We start from the raw sequence: 17,855 nt of genomic DNA on the forward strand, positions 1-17,855 counted from the left end.
AGAGTGTGTGTGAATAAGTGCCTGGCTGAAGGAATCATTCTGGTACTGGCAACTATGCTTATTTCACGGGTGCTTACCTCCAGCTGGGCATAGACCTGCTCGGGCATCTTCTGACCATAACTTTCCAGCAGCATGATGGTTTCTTTCAGAGGTTCGAAGAGCTCATCAGTAGCTCTCTGTCGGCTCCTTACAGCCAGAAGATGGCCCATGATGTCTACTAAGCCGTTGTGATCGCCTTCACTCAGCTGTCGCTGAAGTCCTACATCCGTCTGCCTGATGAATCCTTGCAGCTCACTCAGACTGCAACACACGTGTACACATATGTGTACATAAGCTAGGTTAATGAAAACATCTAGCCTCATACACAGAGTTCAAAGCAGGATGACTCACCACAGCAGAAAGAGACAGACAGAAACAAGCAAGTGTCTATTGGCAAATTTAAGCATCCATTTGTATCATTTCCCACATTCCTTCTCCACACCAAGCCAAGACGTGTTCTCCAACCCTTGGCAACTGCTTCCCATTCTCTTTCCCTATGGGTTACTTATTATGACACTTGATTTAAGTAGAGTAATACTGCACAAGACCTGCCTTTGGTATCTTTGACCAGAATGAAGGGTTTCAGGTTCATTCATGTGTGAGCATTATAAAGCTTGACGGGATATTATTTTCATTATGTATTAACATTATTTGTTAAATCTACTTTAAAGTTAGCAGTACTTGTGGAGTTAATTTGTCACCTACAAATCAGTCATCTGTGGGGACACATACAGAGGCCAGAGGCCAACTTCAAGTGCCATTCTTCCGGGTCCATGCAACTTATTGTGTTTTAGTTTTGAGTCAGGGTCTCTCATTGAACCTGGAGCATTCTTCCTTGGACTGGCTGGCTAGCAAGGCCCAGGGATTCTTCTGTTTTCGCCTTCCCTCCTCTGAGATTGCAGGCATATTCCATCACACTTGGCTTTTCTTAGGTATAGGAGACTGAACTCAGGTCCTCACTCTTTTTTTTTTTTTTCCTTGAGACAGGGTTTCTCTGTGTAGCTTTGCACCTTTCCTGGAACTCACTCTGTAGCCCAGGCTGGCCTCGAACTCACAGAGATCCTCCACCTGCTCCTGCCTCCCGAGTGCTGGGATTAAAGGCGTGCGCCACCTCCGCCCAGCCAGGTCCTCACTTTCATACGATAAGCACTTTACTGACTGAACCAACTTCACACCCACCAGTCAACTTTTGTCAAAAGCTAGTACCATTTCAACCACAAAGGTCAAGAATACCTGTCCACGACGAATCTTAGCAGGTGCTCCTGAAACATCCAGCTCCACTTCTTGATCACATTGAGCAAGCTCAACTTGAAGGGCTTCATGTCTACCTTGAACCAACTGTTAAACACTCGGAAGTCATCAAACTTGCTCATCTGAACATACAAAGCCTCATAAATGTCGATCTGTAAGAACAGGAAAAGAAACACTACATAGCAACGTCATGAAAGGCCACTCGATAGCAGGAATGCTAAAGGGCTGCCTTGCCTGTTCTTTGAATTGCTCTAGAGTTGGTGGTTGCAGGATGTCTTCAGCTGCATGAGGGTCCATTTCCTCAGATGGTGCAGCATGGCCATACAGGAGAAACTGCTTCAGAATCTCTACTCGGTCATCCACCCAGAGGTAAGAGTAGGTCTCCAGAGAACTTTTGAACTCCAAGACTTTGTTGATGACGTCAGCCACTCTATTCATTATCTCCTGCCGGACCTCTGCCAGGCCTAACATGTTATCCATGTCGCTCTAAATGAGAAGGGAACCAAGTGTATTCTTATCCAAGGATTTTTTTACCATAGCATTATCCAATGTAATTCTTCAAGGGAGAGTCCTCAACAAAAGGAAAAAAACAAAAACAAACAAACAAACAACAACAACAACAAAAAACCCTGTGCTGTGGCTCTTGCTGGCATCTTTCTGGGGATTCTCATTATCCCAGTTTGGTTTCTGAGAGAATACCTGGTAGTTTGCGACGTCCAGGTGTGCCGCCACACGCTCCATCTGGGCAGACATTCTGAAGCTGCTACACAACATTTCCTCCACCAGATCGTAGATGCCATCCCCAGCCTCTCTTTCTAAAGGGGGCTTAAACACAATCTCAGGGGGCATTAAGAGCATTTGTGCTTGAAAAAACGGTGCAGGTTTTAGCTGTCTCTCTGTGTTCATCAGGAAGAAGTCCAGGTCATGCAAGATAGCCTGAAAAAAGCCTTCCACCACAATGTCATCAATGAATTCCACATAAATTTTCCAGGAATCCAGAGAAGGATCAGCTCTGAAGAGCTTCCGGTTCTCCTGAGAACAAAGCATTGGAGAGTTGCAGTCAATGAGAACCAACACAAAAGGGAAGGCAGCCGCTGGAGTAGCTTTTGAAGAAAGGACTGCATTTTTGTGTGTGATATTGAAACATTCAAATCTAAGGGTATGGAACCTTTTGGTAAAAGGCAAAGGCTGTTGCAGGATTTTAAAACAGTATAACATTAGGCTAACATATCACATATGTTCAAAAATATCCTTTAAAAGAAAAATTAATATGAAAATCACTACCTTCAAATACAGGCAAGAAATATACTAGTTCCCAACAAGTTCTGAAAGTTCTTGGTCTGTCCCAAGTTTATATGGTCTTGGACTTTGCTATCCAGGCCCTTCTCTAAAGAGACTTCCCAAAGTCCTCTGAGAGTAGTGTTCTGGGACCCTGGGATATTACTAAGTCGGGGATGGAGATCCTGTGGGTTTGCTGTCCCCAAAATTAAGGGCTAGATCTCTTGGGGGTGTTGTATTTCCTGCCATGTATCTGGAACATCCACATGCAGTCATGTGACTTGCATGCGTGCAGCGCACATCCTGAGAACCTGCACACAGCAGACTTCTCCTTTGTGGTCACTAGAAAGCAAAAGCGTAGGTATGAAAAACAAAGCCCTGTGACACAGTCAGGGTGATGCTGGTGGAAGCCAGTGGCTGCACAGGACTGGAGTATCACTGTTTCTCCTTCCAAGAGGAATTCTCCTCCTTCCCTAACCTCACAGACTTTTTTAAGGCCAGCTCTTGGACCCATTCTGCATCTACAACCAATTTCTACTTTCTTGTCTAATTCTGTCATTTTAAATATATATATACACATACACTTGTGGTTATCAATTCTGTGTTGTTAGTCTCCTGACTTGTCCCTTAAACACAAGACAGTTCCAATGTTACCTGTATCAAACCTTTGATAACCATCTTTGACTGACACCCCAAGTCCAAATCCCATTTCTTCTCTTCAAAACCTGTTCCAGCACCTTCTCCCCATATGTGTCTAGTTGCTCAGACCTGAAACCTTGGCTTTCCCTGACTCCCGATAGCAAGTCTCCTTGGCTCTTCCTTCAAAATGCACCCAGACTACACACAGCTCTCATCAATACTAAAGAGTGAAAATATCTCTGGCCAATCTCCCACACTCGAGGATATCTGTTCGTACAAAGGGCTCCTATCTGAAACTGCAGAGGCAGAACCAAGGCTAACACATTTTCCTCCGGACCCTGCTGCAGAATGTCTTTCTGAATGCTGTGACTATGTGTGGCTCCCACTGGATAATAAATAAAGCTGTTTTAGCCTATAGCAAGAAAGTTTACAGCCAGATGGGAAATCCAAGCAGAGATACAGAGGGAAGAAGGGCAGAAGTGGGAGAGACGCCAGCCGCCACTGAAGGAGCAACAAGATGCCAGCAGACCAGTACACACTGATTAATAGGAATTACATTGAAAGAGCTACCTAATACAAGCTAAAGCCGTGGGCCATACAGCTTGTAATTAATAGAATAGAAGCCTCTGTGTGATTATTTTATAAGCGGCTCTGGGACCCCAGGTGAGAGAGATTCGTCCTGACCACAGGGGCAGGCAGGACTCCCGCCTCAGTATCCCCTCCCCAGTATGTACTTCCCCTTTCCACAAACTCCACAAAATCTCTAGTCCCATGTGCCACGGTGCACAGCCTCCCTGCCCAGGGAAAGACCACAGCCCTCCACTGCTCTGATGAAAGGACAATCCGCTCCTGTTGAAGTCAGGTCCCTCTTTTGTTTTCAGTGTCTTCATCAATCCCCCATGACCCAGGCTCCACCACGCCTCACTGTTTCGAGGCTCTGTCTCCTGCTTCCTTCCTCCTTGTGGTTTACACACCACAGAAGCAACTTTGAGCGGAAAGTCTCTCAGCTATCTTCCCATCAACTCCAAGCCTTCACCATAGCTATCAGACCTGTAATGTGTGTAATGGTCCCCCCTGGTCCTATCCCCCACATAATCGCCTCATCAGTGATACTGCATTTCACACTGATCCTTGGGCAGGCCAGCCTGCTACACCTCAGATCTTGGGCTCTGTCACTGCTTAGGTCCCCTCAGTCTTCCTCAGGACTTCTCCCTTAGTGAAGAAAACCCCCAGCTTCTCCATTTAAAGCTTAGCACCCTGGTCCCCGTCTCCATCCCTGGCCCATAATTCCTGCTGCTTTACATTGCCACCTTAGTTATAGCCGACGCATTATCTACTTCTTCTCATTCACCTTCTTCCCTGATCTGAGCCGCAGCATTGTGATACATGATCTGATGCGTCTTGTCTTTCTTTGCTTGCTTTTAGTTTCTCCCTTTTTATTTTTTGCTTAGTTTTCTTTTTCTCGGTTACCCTAGAAGACTGCTTGTTGATAATTTGAGAAAACCAAACAACTATATACATACACACATAGAAAGGGAGACTTATTTCATGTGCATGGCTGTTTTGACTTCATGTATGGATGTGCATCACATGCATGCAGTGCCCACAAAGGCTAGAAGAAGGTGTTGGATCCCCTGGAACTGCAGTTACAGATGGTTTTCAGCTGCCATGTGGATGCTGGGAATTGAGCCCAGGTCCTCTCCAAAAGAAGGAAGTGCTCCTAACCACCGAGCCATCTCTCCAGCTCCAAGAAACCCAAACCTATTCTTAAACAACAGAGTAACTACTGCTGCCACCCTAGGAGATCATGAAAACATGGTGGCTGACACTAGCCAACCAAGTGGCAGGATCTAACAGCACCCAAAGGGATCAACTGGGACGAAGAGGGATCAACCTCCACCTTCTTAGTTTGTTCCTTGTACCTTATACCCACATCTCCCCATCAGGAATGAGGAGTAGGGGCTCCACAAACCACAGGCAAGTAACAGAGATTCTCCCCCCTTAAATTAGAGCAAAGCCACCTATGAACTCCTCCAGGTTTGAGCTACAACATTAGGTTTAGCATTTCTTGTTTTGTTCTTTACTAAATAAAAAGCTTTATATATGTCGAAATGTTGGAAGCTATTACCTCCACCAAGTTGTGTATCTTGCAGCCATCTTCTTGGATCAGCTTGTATTTTTTAGCAAACAGATCCCCCTTGTCTTCCAAGGTGAAGGCAGCCTCTCTTCTGGGCTCCCTCCGGGGCAGCAGTGGCCACTCTGCCCAGGCCTGCATAGTTTGCTGGATTATTCGCACATTGCTCTGAGTCTGTGCCACTCTGAGCTCCAGCTCTGCGACGGCCACTTGCACCCTCTCCATGAAGACCCAGAAGTCATCCTGCCAGGTCAGCCACGTCGCAGCCACCTTGAGCTGCTCATCGACAGCTCTGAGCTCATCCTCAATGAGCGGGTATTCGACTTCTAGAAGGGTCTGTTTCAGGTTATTGTAGCCTTGTACAAGGAGCTCAAGATTCCCGATGTACTGAGCAAGACAAACCAAGCAAGCAAGAAAACACAAAAATGAAAAGGGCTGGATATGTTAGCACTCCTCTGCATCTGAGAGGCACCAAATGCCACAGGTCCCCAAACCAAGAAATAAAATTCAAAGTATTTTCATCTCAAAGGTACCAAGTATCAAAGGCCACAAACCTTTAAAATAGTGTTCCTTTTCTGGAAAATTCCTAAAGCTGAATCTGGTATGTCAGATTTCTTCAGCATCAAAAGGTATCTGACTTCTCTCAACACCGCCACAAGCTATTGGAGAATACTTAGAGTTATTGCATACTCTAAGAATACATCTCTGGGCCAACAAGACAGCTAGTGAGTAGAAGCATTTGCTATGACAGACTGACAACCTCAGTGCAGGCCATGGATCCCACGGGAAAAACTCAGATGTGCTCACATGTGCAGTCCAGGTTCCCTGCGGTGATGCGCGGGCCGGGACAGCAGGACCTGCTGGGAGCTCCTGTAGTTGGTGCAGCAGCAGACACAAGGGAAATGACCAGAAGCACGGAGGGGAACTACTCCTGCGAAGTTGCCCTCTGACCCCCATGTGCTCCATGTCCTTGCTTTCTCTCCCCATCCCCTCAAATAAATACAAATAAGTAAATCTCTAAAAATAAGAATATATTTTAACGTTGAGTTTAACATGAAATACTTAAAATGTCATCATGCGATTACTGTATTTCTGGTTCAGAGTAAAGACTTTCACTTCATATGCTCTGTTGCTCCCACAAATCATACACGTCTTCATCTAGTATGGTATATGAACTCTACTGTTTAGAGCATATGCCATTTTTTAAGTTAGTTTTATCTTCTTAATTTTTATCTAATTTAATTTTCTTAAAATCTGAGCATTACGGAATCCAGACTCCATGGAATGAGAGCTGTCGGGTTTTGGTGTGTGGTGGTTGCTTCTAATGTTCACAGTCATTCTCAAAGGGCCAACAAGGCTATAGGTGGAAGCTAAACCCATGAGACGCTCAACTATCCCTGCAACATTTCAAGCAATTGCTTTTATACTTGTTTTCATGTTTATATTAAAATTTTACCACTTGTCTATTATGGCAGTTTGAATGTAATTGGCCCCCACAAGCTCAAAAGGAGTGACACTATTAGGAGGTGTGGCCTTGTTGAAGGAAGTGTGCCACTGTGGGGGTGGGCTTTGAGGTCGCCTATGCTCAAGATACTGCCCAGTCTCACAGTCTACTTTCCTGTTGCCTTCTGATCAAGATGTAGCCAGCACTGTGTGCCTGCACACTGACATGCGCCCACCATGACGATAATGGACTGAACCTATAAACTATAAGCCATCACCTCAATTAAATGTTTTCCTTTATAAGAGATGCCATGGTCATGATGTCTCTTCACAGCAATAGAAACCCTAACTAAGACATCTATTCTGAAATAATTGCAATTTCCAGAAAAAAAAAAAAACTCAGAACATGTAATGCCTGTGATACATCCAGGAGACATCTCTCCTACCCAGCAATGACAGCTGACTAAGTAACTGAAACACCATTCACTAAATCCACCCAGGAGGTGTGGGGTGGGAAAAACAGTTTTATGAAATTAGAAGTCAATATTGTTAGATTTCTTGATAAAATATTTATGTTGGTGTACCAAATTTCCATTAGCAAAAAAGGTGATGGTATCTGTGTTTATTTTGGGGAAATAGACCAGAGTTAGGGTGTTCAGCATGAGCCTCTAATTCAGTAGGCAAACTTCCTGCATCTAGGCAGGCACTGGGACTGCCAGGGAAGGCTCTGCAGTCACTTCCACATACGGAGTATTCTTCATTACCTAAAATTCATCAAATTCTTTTTTTTGTGGGGGGATGGGTCACAGAAACCTACAAAGAAGATTGCCTTTTACTATCATGCAAAGCCCTGGTAGGTGGACAGAAAAGAATAATATTGTGCCTCTTATCTAGAAAGCGAAAAGACTAGGAGATAGACTGTTTCAATACATGTTGTAGATGTAGCGTGTGGTCAGGTATGGTGGCTCACACATCTAATCTCAGCCAACACTTGAGAGGCAAAGGCAGGTAGAGCTCTTTGACAGTGTGGTATACATGATGAGACCCTGTCTCAAAAAAAAAAATCAATTCATGGAGCAATCAATCTATCTCTTGCACACACACATACATATATACAAACACATATTTACTAAATATGTGCATATTGAAATTATAGATACATACATGCCCAAATACAGGCCTGCTAATGAGGCTTCTCTACTGTCACTGTTCTAGAAGATGCTATATAGTTATCCATGTGTGGGGAGCATGCCTACAAGCCCAGCACTAAGGAAGAGGGTCAGGAAGATCATAAGTCTAAAGCCAATCTTGGCTCCATTAGACACTGTCTCAAAAAACAGACAGACAAGAATATGTAATGAAATTATGACACTTATATTGAAAAGATTTGAAATCTCTTTGCTATATGACAACATGGACAGCAAAAATAAAAGCAACCCATTCTGGATGTTATTTAGCTGTTAAAATTTTTATGTCAATGAGTTGTTTTATATTTTAAATTATTGCTTAATTATCACCAGTTTAGCTACCACCATACACTATAAACTTGTATCAACAAGCTTATCTTCTCTTTGAAAGAAGTGATGGCAAGCAGAAACATCTTTTGTCAGCCAAATGCATGACAGACCTTTGTTCCTTTTAATCTGTGGCTTTCCTATTTTAATTGACTAAAGTAACCGGTATACTCGTTATGAAAATACATGCACTAGAAGCTATCTGGTAGACTCTTTAGGTACCAGTCAACTGAATTAAGGTTACTAAGGTTCTTAGTTGCCAAACAGGAAGCTGGAAGATGGAACACAAAAAGATGAAATAGACCCCATTCTCAGCAGCTCACCATCAGGTTAATATGGGGTGGTAAAGTAGTCATGACAAGGTGTTAATTAATTAATAAGGAGAAGAGGAAGTAGCTATAATCCCAGTTACTTAGGAGGCAGAGAAAGGAGGAATGCTAGTTCAACATTTCCAGGTCTACAAGGTAAGTTCAAAGCCAGCCTAGGCAACAGTGAGATCCTGGTCTTGAAAAAAAAAAATGCCTGTAAGGAATTTGATGGTAAACAAGTAAGGTATAAATAAATAAGCTCACTAGTAGAGTGTTTGTCTAGAATCTATGAGGTTCTGAGTTCTATCACACACACCCCCCACACACACACACACACACACACACACACACACACACGAACGCGCGCGCACACACACACACACACGCACGCACGCACGCACGCACACACGCATGCACATATACTCATATACACATGAAAGCAAATCTCTGTAAAGAAAAGTTCCCCAAGTAAGTTTAAAATTTATATTCCTCACAGTACTGCTACTTTCCCAAAATAGAGTTTAAATGACTGAAGTGGCCTCCTCCATCATCAGGGAGGCTTCGGGACACATGAATAGCATCTATAATACATTAATAAGGCAAAGTCCTACCTTTGGGTCGAAGTTGACACTCAGAAGGCCGTTGATGGCACTGAATTTAACCAAGGGTTGATTCAAATTAAATTCACAGGTTTCATCCACATTTGTTCTCCATTCACTATAGACATGACTTTCAAATTGATCGAGCAATGTGGTCATTTCAGCGTACTTCTGACAGACTGCAGCCTCATCAGGACTGTCTGGAAATCTGTAGCAACAAGGTTTTTCTACTTTTCTACATATGTCAACAGAGTACAGTTTATTTTACAATAGAGAATGGGATCATGTATTTAAAGATCAGACAGAAGCAATGAAAGCCTTACAGTGTTTTAAAACTGTATCTGCTTAAAGACAAAAAAAAAAAAAAAAAAGCTACAAATGAATAAATGGAACTACAAAGGCTTCACTAAATGTCAGCAAGTTCCCAGTTTCCAGAAGGAGGTTAAAAAAGGGTGCAGAGGACTGTCTGACAAAGAGCTTGAAGAAGAGAAAGAAAAATAATTAAACTTTCCAGTGAATGAAAAGGAAACATTAAAAGATAAAAGAACCAGAAAAAAATTTATAAATAATTTGAAGTTACGAGCCCCATAAAAATATTCCAAAATTATATTGATAAAGCCCTCTCACCAGATCAAACCCAACCTAAATGGAGCAGGCCAGCCTATCTTCAGGTATTAATGTGAACAGCCACCACCAGCTGTGATGGCATCTGCCTCTGATCCTAGAGGTAGAGGCAGGGGGATCAGGACTTCAAGGTCATCCTCAGTGACCTAATGAGTTTGAGGACTTTCTGGGCAGCAGAGACCCCATCTCAATACAAGAACACCCATAACACCATCCTAATTCACCATGAAGTAAGTCTAACTACTCACAGATAGTGGAGAGACGTAAAGTCTGACCAAAATATTTGAAGGCGTTCAGTGAGCATCCTGGCCCATTTAATATTTCCAGAGGTGAACGGCATATTCTTGTTGAGAATTTCATGCCCATGTTCAATCTGTATGTTGATAATTTCATGAAGAGGAAGAAAAGGAACACTTAGGGTGCTTTCCAACCTTATAAGCAATTGTTTATTTTACTTTCATAGTGGCATTAAACATGGGTGTTTAATAACTTCACTAATGAAAAGCTAAGGTCCCAAAGCAAGTTCCCCATCTCTGTAAGAAAACCATTAAATAAAAGCATTCAGTTAGCAGCAGAGCTCCGTGGTAGAGTTTTTTTCTAGCATGGTAAAGGTCTCAGGTTTAATCCTCAGCACTAAAAACTACTTAATGACTACAGATAATGACATTAATTTCATTAATTAAATCCCTAAGTATAACTTATCTACTAAATCTAATCTTTGCACACAATAAAAATGACTCTAGCTGATGGCCATTAACCACATAATATGTTGAAGTTTCTCAGTCTTACCACTACTTACCCACTTCATGTGTTCATCATACAGTTGCTTACACATATCCAACTCCGCATTAAACATGTTCAATAATGTGCTGTAATGTGGGCTGAAAATTTCCATGACAACTGGTTTCTCCAGAAAATTCCCAAATATGGTCAAAAGCTATAAAAAAAATCAAAGTTAAAGAAAGGTTAAGAACTTCAAGTTTTTGGTACAAGAATTCAGCTCAAAACTTAACTTCTTATGCTATTAGAGGCAAATTCTAGAAGTCTAAAATAGACATGCTACCACAAAAGACAAAATGTATTTTGTGTTTTCCTAAAATTCTATATAACCAATAAACCAAATTCCACATGAGATTTCTTTGCCTCCAGGAAACTGAGATCAGAAGTGAGCCAATGTCCCCCGGTGGTGCTGGCTCACAGCTACTAATCCCTTCCGCTAGGTGCCAGGGAAGCTTCTCTACTTGTTTGGTGCATGTAAAAGTAGAAGATTAAAGTGTGTGTTATGCATTTCTCCTCATCAATAATTACACCAAATATACCAATAACAGTAACTTCTCTACCCAGGCCCCTAGCACACCCCCAAGATCTAGTTGCCCCTAACAGTGGTCTGGGGCAGCAATGGTTACTACTGTTCTGAGACACTCTACAGGTAGACACCTCCTTTGACACGAAAATCCTGGCTCAAGCTTCAGCTGATCAAGTTGTCTCTCAGAAAGAACACATGGCTGGATGAATTAATGCAACTTAAATAACAAGCGGGCAGAAACTAAAAGTAAGCAGAGGAAGGCAATGGACAGAGAGAAGTAGACCAGTCCAGTGAAGGCACCAGCTTCCTGAAGGCGCACACTCTCCACTGCTCACTGAAGATTCCCAGGTTTCCTATCTCCTCACCAGTATCCATGAAGATGAGCTAAGTTTACTCTCTGGTACTGTTCTCAAGAGGTGGCTTTCTTGGCAAGCTCAGCCCCACATGAATGTAATATTTGTATGCAACAGGAGTTTACACAGCACTGTGTGCCAGGCATGATTAACTGAAGGCCTTAAAAGGACGGATGTCAGATGTTTCCCCACGAGGAACTGAACTGCAGGGAGGAATCACTTGCCAAAATGCATAGACTAGAGGCAGAGCTAGATGAAAAACCAGGTCTCATCCTTCACTGGTACCCTCTTAGCCTCCACATCCAAGGCCTTGTTTTCTACTTTTTTGGTTACTAATGGCTAACTGCAGTCTAAAATAAATTCCAGAATGGAACATTTTCCTAAGTTTTGTTCAAGTCTGTAATTTTACGTTACATCATTGTAATGATTCTGTTTATTATCAGTGTTGTTACTCTCCTTATGTGTCTAATTTCTGAAGTGAACTGATCTTGGGCACATAAGTATAAGAAATAGAAAGTGAGTAGACATAGACAAGTTCAATGACATGCAAGGCTGAGACGCCCAATGGGGATCTTGGACTATACCCATGTGGGCTTCATAATGAGTGCATTTTATATTGGTATTTTCTTCAAGAGATATTTCAAAATAACTAAGTAAAGCAACATGAAAACAAAGAGAATTTTGTTGTTTTTCTTAGGAAGCAATGAGTAGCCCTCAAACCTTTCATTGACAAACAGCTTTGTTAGAGAAGTTTTGTGAACATTCTCGTAAGCTACACTCAATGAAAACAACATAGTGAAGAAGTTATATAAATTAAAATATAAATGCATCTACTTAATGGACCATTAAAGACAAACACGTTCTAGCTTTTGCTGATAACAGTTATAACGGTAACAGAAACTTTCAGGTAATTTTAAACCCAGTTGGTCAGCTACCTAGCAAAATGTTAATTATTAACTTTATTGTCCAGTCCACGGTGTTGTTGGTTGGGGCTTCCTGTGAACTCACAAGTGAGCACTACCTTCCTAAGTTAACAAAGGGAATTCCAATGTCTACTGGAAATACATTTCTTTCATCACATGGTCTTACATTCTCCAGAAACTTGTGGGCTACATTCATCTTGCTTACTCACCTGGTGGTGCTTAAGCCCTAAGCCCAAAAGAAAAGACAGAGAAATATTCCAGAAAGAAGTTGGGAGCTGCAAAGCAGTGCTTCTCCACCTGCTGGGCGGTCTGTGCTATCCTAACAGCTCGTCACCATCAATATGCATGCGTTCACCTCCAGGATGAGATCTGCAGCTCTGCAGCCTCCGGATGCTCTAAGGCAGAGCAGTCAGCTGCATCCTGGGACCAGATGTTTCCCTTTACATGGGTCCTGCAAGCTGAAGGCTGAATCCCACGACATTTTCTTTCCCTAAAGATTCTATTTCAGAACTCCTTGATCCTCATTCCCTCTCAGCTTCCTAATGTGATACAGCTTTTTCTAACTCTGCTATACTGCTCAAATTAGTAACAATATTAATCTTTCATGGGTTTGCCTTGTTCAAAGACTTTTTAATCTTGTGGGCACCTGAACCATATACGTGTGTGTGTGTGTGTGTGTGTGTGTGTGTGTGTGTGTGTGTATGCGTGCACGCAGGCTGAACATATCAGCAATGCTTGGAACCAGAAGGATCTTCCACTTCAGGCTTTTGGGGATTTGGGAATATTTACACTCTCTACCCCTCCCCGCCCCCCCCCCCCCCACATAATGAGATACCTTAGGGCAAGAGAGTCCATATCTAAATATACAATTCATATTTACCCCATCTACACCTAGACTGGAGGTAATTTCATATAATTTTTAAGAGTATTTATATGAAACAAGCTTTAACAATGTGGAATATGGCACCTATGGCATTATCTGGACCTCAAGGGATCTGGGATTTTGAGCACTTTGGACTTCAGATTTTTGAATGAACCACAGTCAACCTTTATGTTGTCAAAAATCTTTCTGGACTCTTTTTTTTCAAACATGTTTCAATTTACCTCAGCACAAATCTTAGAGCCATTTATTAGTGTTGTGTTTTGTTTCCAGCAGGTGCCAACACGTCAGGTTTACACCAGAACACTAGTGTTCATTTTCCTTCTGGGCCATGTCTTTACCAAGAGCAAACATCACGCTGTCATCTTTCAGCAACAACCTACGAAAATATTCCTCCTCTGGCACAATCAGTGGTCAGAGGTCATCAGCCTGTGTCTATGGTCGTAATCATGAGTGCTTGGAGTATGTAATCCGTACATCTTTCTCTACCATTACCATCCCTACGGTGTGTCATTTCTAATTCCAGTTAATCCAATTACCCTCGGGCTATCAGAAAGAATCTGTCTACAAGGCAACCTAATCCTAACAAAAGCTAGAAGAGGATGCCCATCATCCCGGGTTTCTTAAGGCAGGATTTTATCTTATTATTTTAGTAGTCAAGCTACAAATAATGTGGAATGCTTTTTTTAAACCACTTGACAACAAGATGAAGCTGCTTAGAAAAAACAAACTAACATGTACTTAAATAACCCATGTTAATGGTTGTGAGTGGGCAAGAAGAACAATTTGAACTAGATTGCTAATTAAATGGAGTTAGAAATTTCTCTATATTGAGAGTTCACTCTGTTCTTTCTTCTGGTTACCCACAAAAGCTGAAAAGAGAACAATTTCCAGTAACAGAAATATGAGAAGTCATGCACAGACATTAGAAAGAACTACTACTCAATTTGGTTAGGCAAAAAAAATAAAAAAGCCTAACTCTTTGCTAAATGAGAAAGGCCACAAAGTGGATGCGAAAGCTGTCATTTTTGTCTAAGAACAATATGTATGCATAGCTAGCCAAAGAAAAAAAATAGCATATTAAACATAAATTAATTGTACCCGAGACAGGAAACCACAGAAACATGCCATCTGTGTTGGCCAATGAGCATCTCAGTTTTGTCTGAAATGGTTTTCTGTTAAAAAAAAAAAAAAAAAAAAAAAAAAAAAAAAAAAAAAAAAAAAAGAAAAGAAAAGAAAAGAAAAAGAAAAAGAAAGGAAGGAAGAAATCGATATTAGAAATCACCATTTGCTCCTTCTCAATCCTCGCTGTGACAATGCTCAGTAGTTGACTTAAAGAGGAAACAGACACAGTAGCGTCACCAGTGCTGGTCAGATCATCTGAAAACTCCAAACCCAAGAGGATATCCTCTTCCTTGAAAACCTGCCTGCTTTATCACTCCACATTGTGCCGTGGTTTCCAGCTGTGCTTGCCTGGGTGGCAACCACTCCATTTCCCTTTGGGATATCACCTAATAGTCACTCATACGTCACTCGCAATCCACTTTGTTTTTAAACATCCTGTTCCTATTTCCATATTACAAGCTTTTCATCTCCAGGAGCTATCAAAATGCATTTCTTTCCCAGAACCACCCCAGTCCCTACCTCTCTCCCTCCCGCCCACTCACATACAAGCTGGTGAGCACTCTACCACTGACCTACATTCCCTAACCTTTTACACGATTCTTAATGCACATACAATCTATTAAGTTCATTCACAAAACATTCTTGCATGCTTCAATATCTCTGATGTCAGAATGCACTCGGCAATCGATGAAATTATAATTAATTTAGCGGCATTTTTTTCTTATTGACATATAAATAATGCCTGGTAATCAATGGTACCTTACACTCAATGAAATAGTCCTTATTTGTTTCAGTCAGAGTAATAAAGTAGGCAGATGATTCCAGCATATGCAAAGAATCTAGAGGAAAAAATTATTGAAATTACAGAATTTTTTTAAACTTTTCATTGTGGCTTACTTCTGAGTCAATATTTCATTGGCCACATCCAACTCACTCTATAGGAAATGAGAGCTAAAATACAGTGAATGCCAGAAAAGATCAAGAGTTAGATGTCCTAAAAATGACCTTCCCAGAGTAAACGTCATTATTCTCTAGCACGTTATTCAAATCATATTATCCAGTGGGCTTGAAAACAAAGGGGATGGGATTGATCTGGTTAAACTTTACCTGAATCAGAAAAGAACGTATTTGGCCTTTTCATCTAACAGTCTAAAAAATTCACTTCCTCAGGAGCTTCCTCAGAACTGACCTTAAACGCGGACTCCAAACCATTGCAACTGCAGAGACCTTCGCAGAGCAGCCTCCCAAGCCGTCTGTCAAAATCCAGGGTTTGGGACTTAAATCTGAAATAGTCACTTTCAAACCCCTGTATCACGAAAAATAGAATATTAGTGTACAGAGAAGACTTCAGCAGTGAAAACGGCAACCATTCAGGCTTTGCCTTACTTTCCCTCATTCTCTCAGTTTATTTTCTGTAAGCGGATTCCAGAGGAGACCAAGAACACCTGCATCTGACTGACTGCACAAGTGGTCATCTTCTAGAACTCTGCCTGTGTAGCACGTTACACGTGTTTTCATGAGGCTCAGCCCTCCCAATACTGCAGCCCCAGACTTGTATGTGGGCATCAGTGTGTCTGCCTTCCTCCAACCACCTCAACCACAAATAAAGAGTACAGTGTCTCGGAACATCTCTACTAGAACCGTGGGTCGTCTGTAAGTTCCATGGAAAGCTGGATTATTGGGGGGATGGAAACCTGTGCGTGAAAACACTGTGTCACCAGGTAAGAACTGAAACCCACGCATCCGTGAGAAAGCATCAGGAGTGACAGCAAAAGTGGAAATACTCAGATACTTTTTCCAGGTTCTCATTAATATGCAGCTGACAAACCCCAGTTTCCTCCTCATGCATAACCACCCACGCCCATGATTAGAAGGAAGGAAACTGGGAGGGAATGTCTACAGCTTTGTCTTCAGAGCCAGTCACCTTCAGTAGAGCTGTCCCTGGGGATGACAGCCATCCCCAGGCTTCACAGTCAGGCTGCCTGAAGTGCATGCCCCAGGCTCAGCACGGCGAAGGCCTGGGCTGTGCACCAACAAAATCAGCAGTAACACCACCATTGTACCCGCGGCTAGACCTGTTTAGTTCTGTTCTCGGGGCCTTGCATTTACTCAGTCTTTACAACATATGGCACAAGTTGATACTGATTTTCCATTTTGTAAGTGGCAAAACAAACTCAGGTAGCAAGGCGCATTTTGTTGTTGTTGTTTTTTGTTTGTTTGGGTTTTTTTTTTTTTGCATCCTAAACAAATTCAGTGTATTATTCATCAGAGCCAGTGATTGTGAACTTCCTCTCTAATGCCATTGACTAGTAGTGTAAAAGGAATCAGGCATGAATAGTCACTGAATACATTTATTACACTGACCCATTTAGGAAAAAAATTTTAATTTGTTCTGCAGGGGAGGGGTTTGTGACCTGATATCCTTCTTCTGTTTAAAATTATCTCTAATCATTCGATTATAGTAGCATTTAATATGTAAACTGCACTGCTATACATAAAGTATGAGCCTATCCTCTGGTTTCTGCGAAAAAATGTACCCGCAATGGTCTCAGGGTTTCTGCTGCCCACAGATTTTATGATGAAATCCAAACATACAAAGGGCAGTGATTTCCAGAAGTGAGGAAGAAAGGGCAGGGCCCTCCTGATGGGATGGGACCCGTTCCCTCTTAACAATGTGTGAGAGACTCTCATCCACCCCCACATGTGAAGACACAGTGGGTCCTGAGAGCTAAGGGCAGTCCTTACCCCACCCTGAATCAGCTGATGCCTTTGCCTTGGACTTCCTAGCCTCTAGAACAGTGAGAGATAAATGTCTCATGTTTACAAGGCACCAGACTCTCCGGGTTGTTAGAGCACCCTGAGCGGGTCTCTTACAATGAGTTTAACTTGGAGTGGAAAGAGCAGCTCATGGTGCAGTTCTGGACTCTGTCACAAACCACAACATGACATTTAGCATCAAGAGGATGGAGCTAAGTCTCCTGAATTCTAGCCAAGCAGCCACTCCATTCAGGAATCACTCACTTGGAAGTAAACCCAATTTCCCAACAAGTTTTAGCAAGCCTCACACACCCCTCTTCTCAGGATAAAAACAGAGTACACAGTCTGTAATCCTTAACCATTTAACCCCTAGAGACCCTGAGCTACATCAGAAGGGGATAAAACCAGAATCTCCACCCTAGACACACACACACACACACACACACACACACACACACACACACACACACGCGCGCGCGACATAAAGACACTGCCACAGAGAAGTCACACATACATAAATTTGAATCCATCCACTTCTCTGCCAAGTTGCTCTTTCTATAAACCCCTGAAGAAACTTGGGAAGCCTCCCTGACCTGCCAGCCATCTTAACTACCCCCTGCTGTCCGTCTGCATCTCTCCCAGCAGGACCCTCACAGCTGCCATGGGCTGTTACTCCAGGACG

The 17,855-nt window shown here is 42.3% G+C and overlaps 1 protein-coding gene across 2 annotated transcripts in view; it reads right to left on the reverse strand.

Annotated features, from left to right (window-relative positions):
- Nucleotides 1-17,855, reverse strand: part of Dnah11 (dynein axonemal heavy chain 11) — a 314,894-nt gene that overhangs the window by 266,339 nt on the left and 30,700 nt on the right. For both annotated transcript variants that reach the window (XM_028880929.2, XM_037210919.1), the window contains exons 9-18: nt 15,606-15,722; nt 10,629-10,766; nt 10,078-10,202; nt 9,218-9,413; nt 5,896-6,000; nt 5,336-5,728; nt 1,990-2,322; nt 1,525-1,776; nt 1,273-1,442; nt 78-300 (exon numbers count right to left, since the gene is read on the reverse strand). In XM_028880929.2, coding sequence (XP_028736762.1) covers nt 78-300; nt 1,273-1,442; nt 1,525-1,776; nt 1,990-2,322; nt 5,336-5,728; nt 5,896-6,000; nt 9,218-9,413; nt 10,078-10,202; nt 10,629-10,766; nt 15,606-15,722 — 2,052 coding nt within the window. The remainder of the gene's footprint in view (nt 1-77; nt 301-1,272; nt 1,443-1,524; nt 1,777-1,989; nt 2,323-5,335; nt 5,729-5,895; nt 6,001-9,217; nt 9,414-10,077; nt 10,203-10,628; nt 10,767-15,605; nt 15,723-17,855) is intronic.

The sequence above is a fragment of the Peromyscus leucopus genome, chromosome 14, assembly GCF_004664715.2.
Source record: "Peromyscus leucopus breed LL Stock chromosome 14, UCI_PerLeu_2.1, whole genome shotgun sequence".
Lineage (NCBI taxonomy): Eukaryota > Metazoa > Chordata > Mammalia > Rodentia > Cricetidae > Peromyscus > Peromyscus leucopus.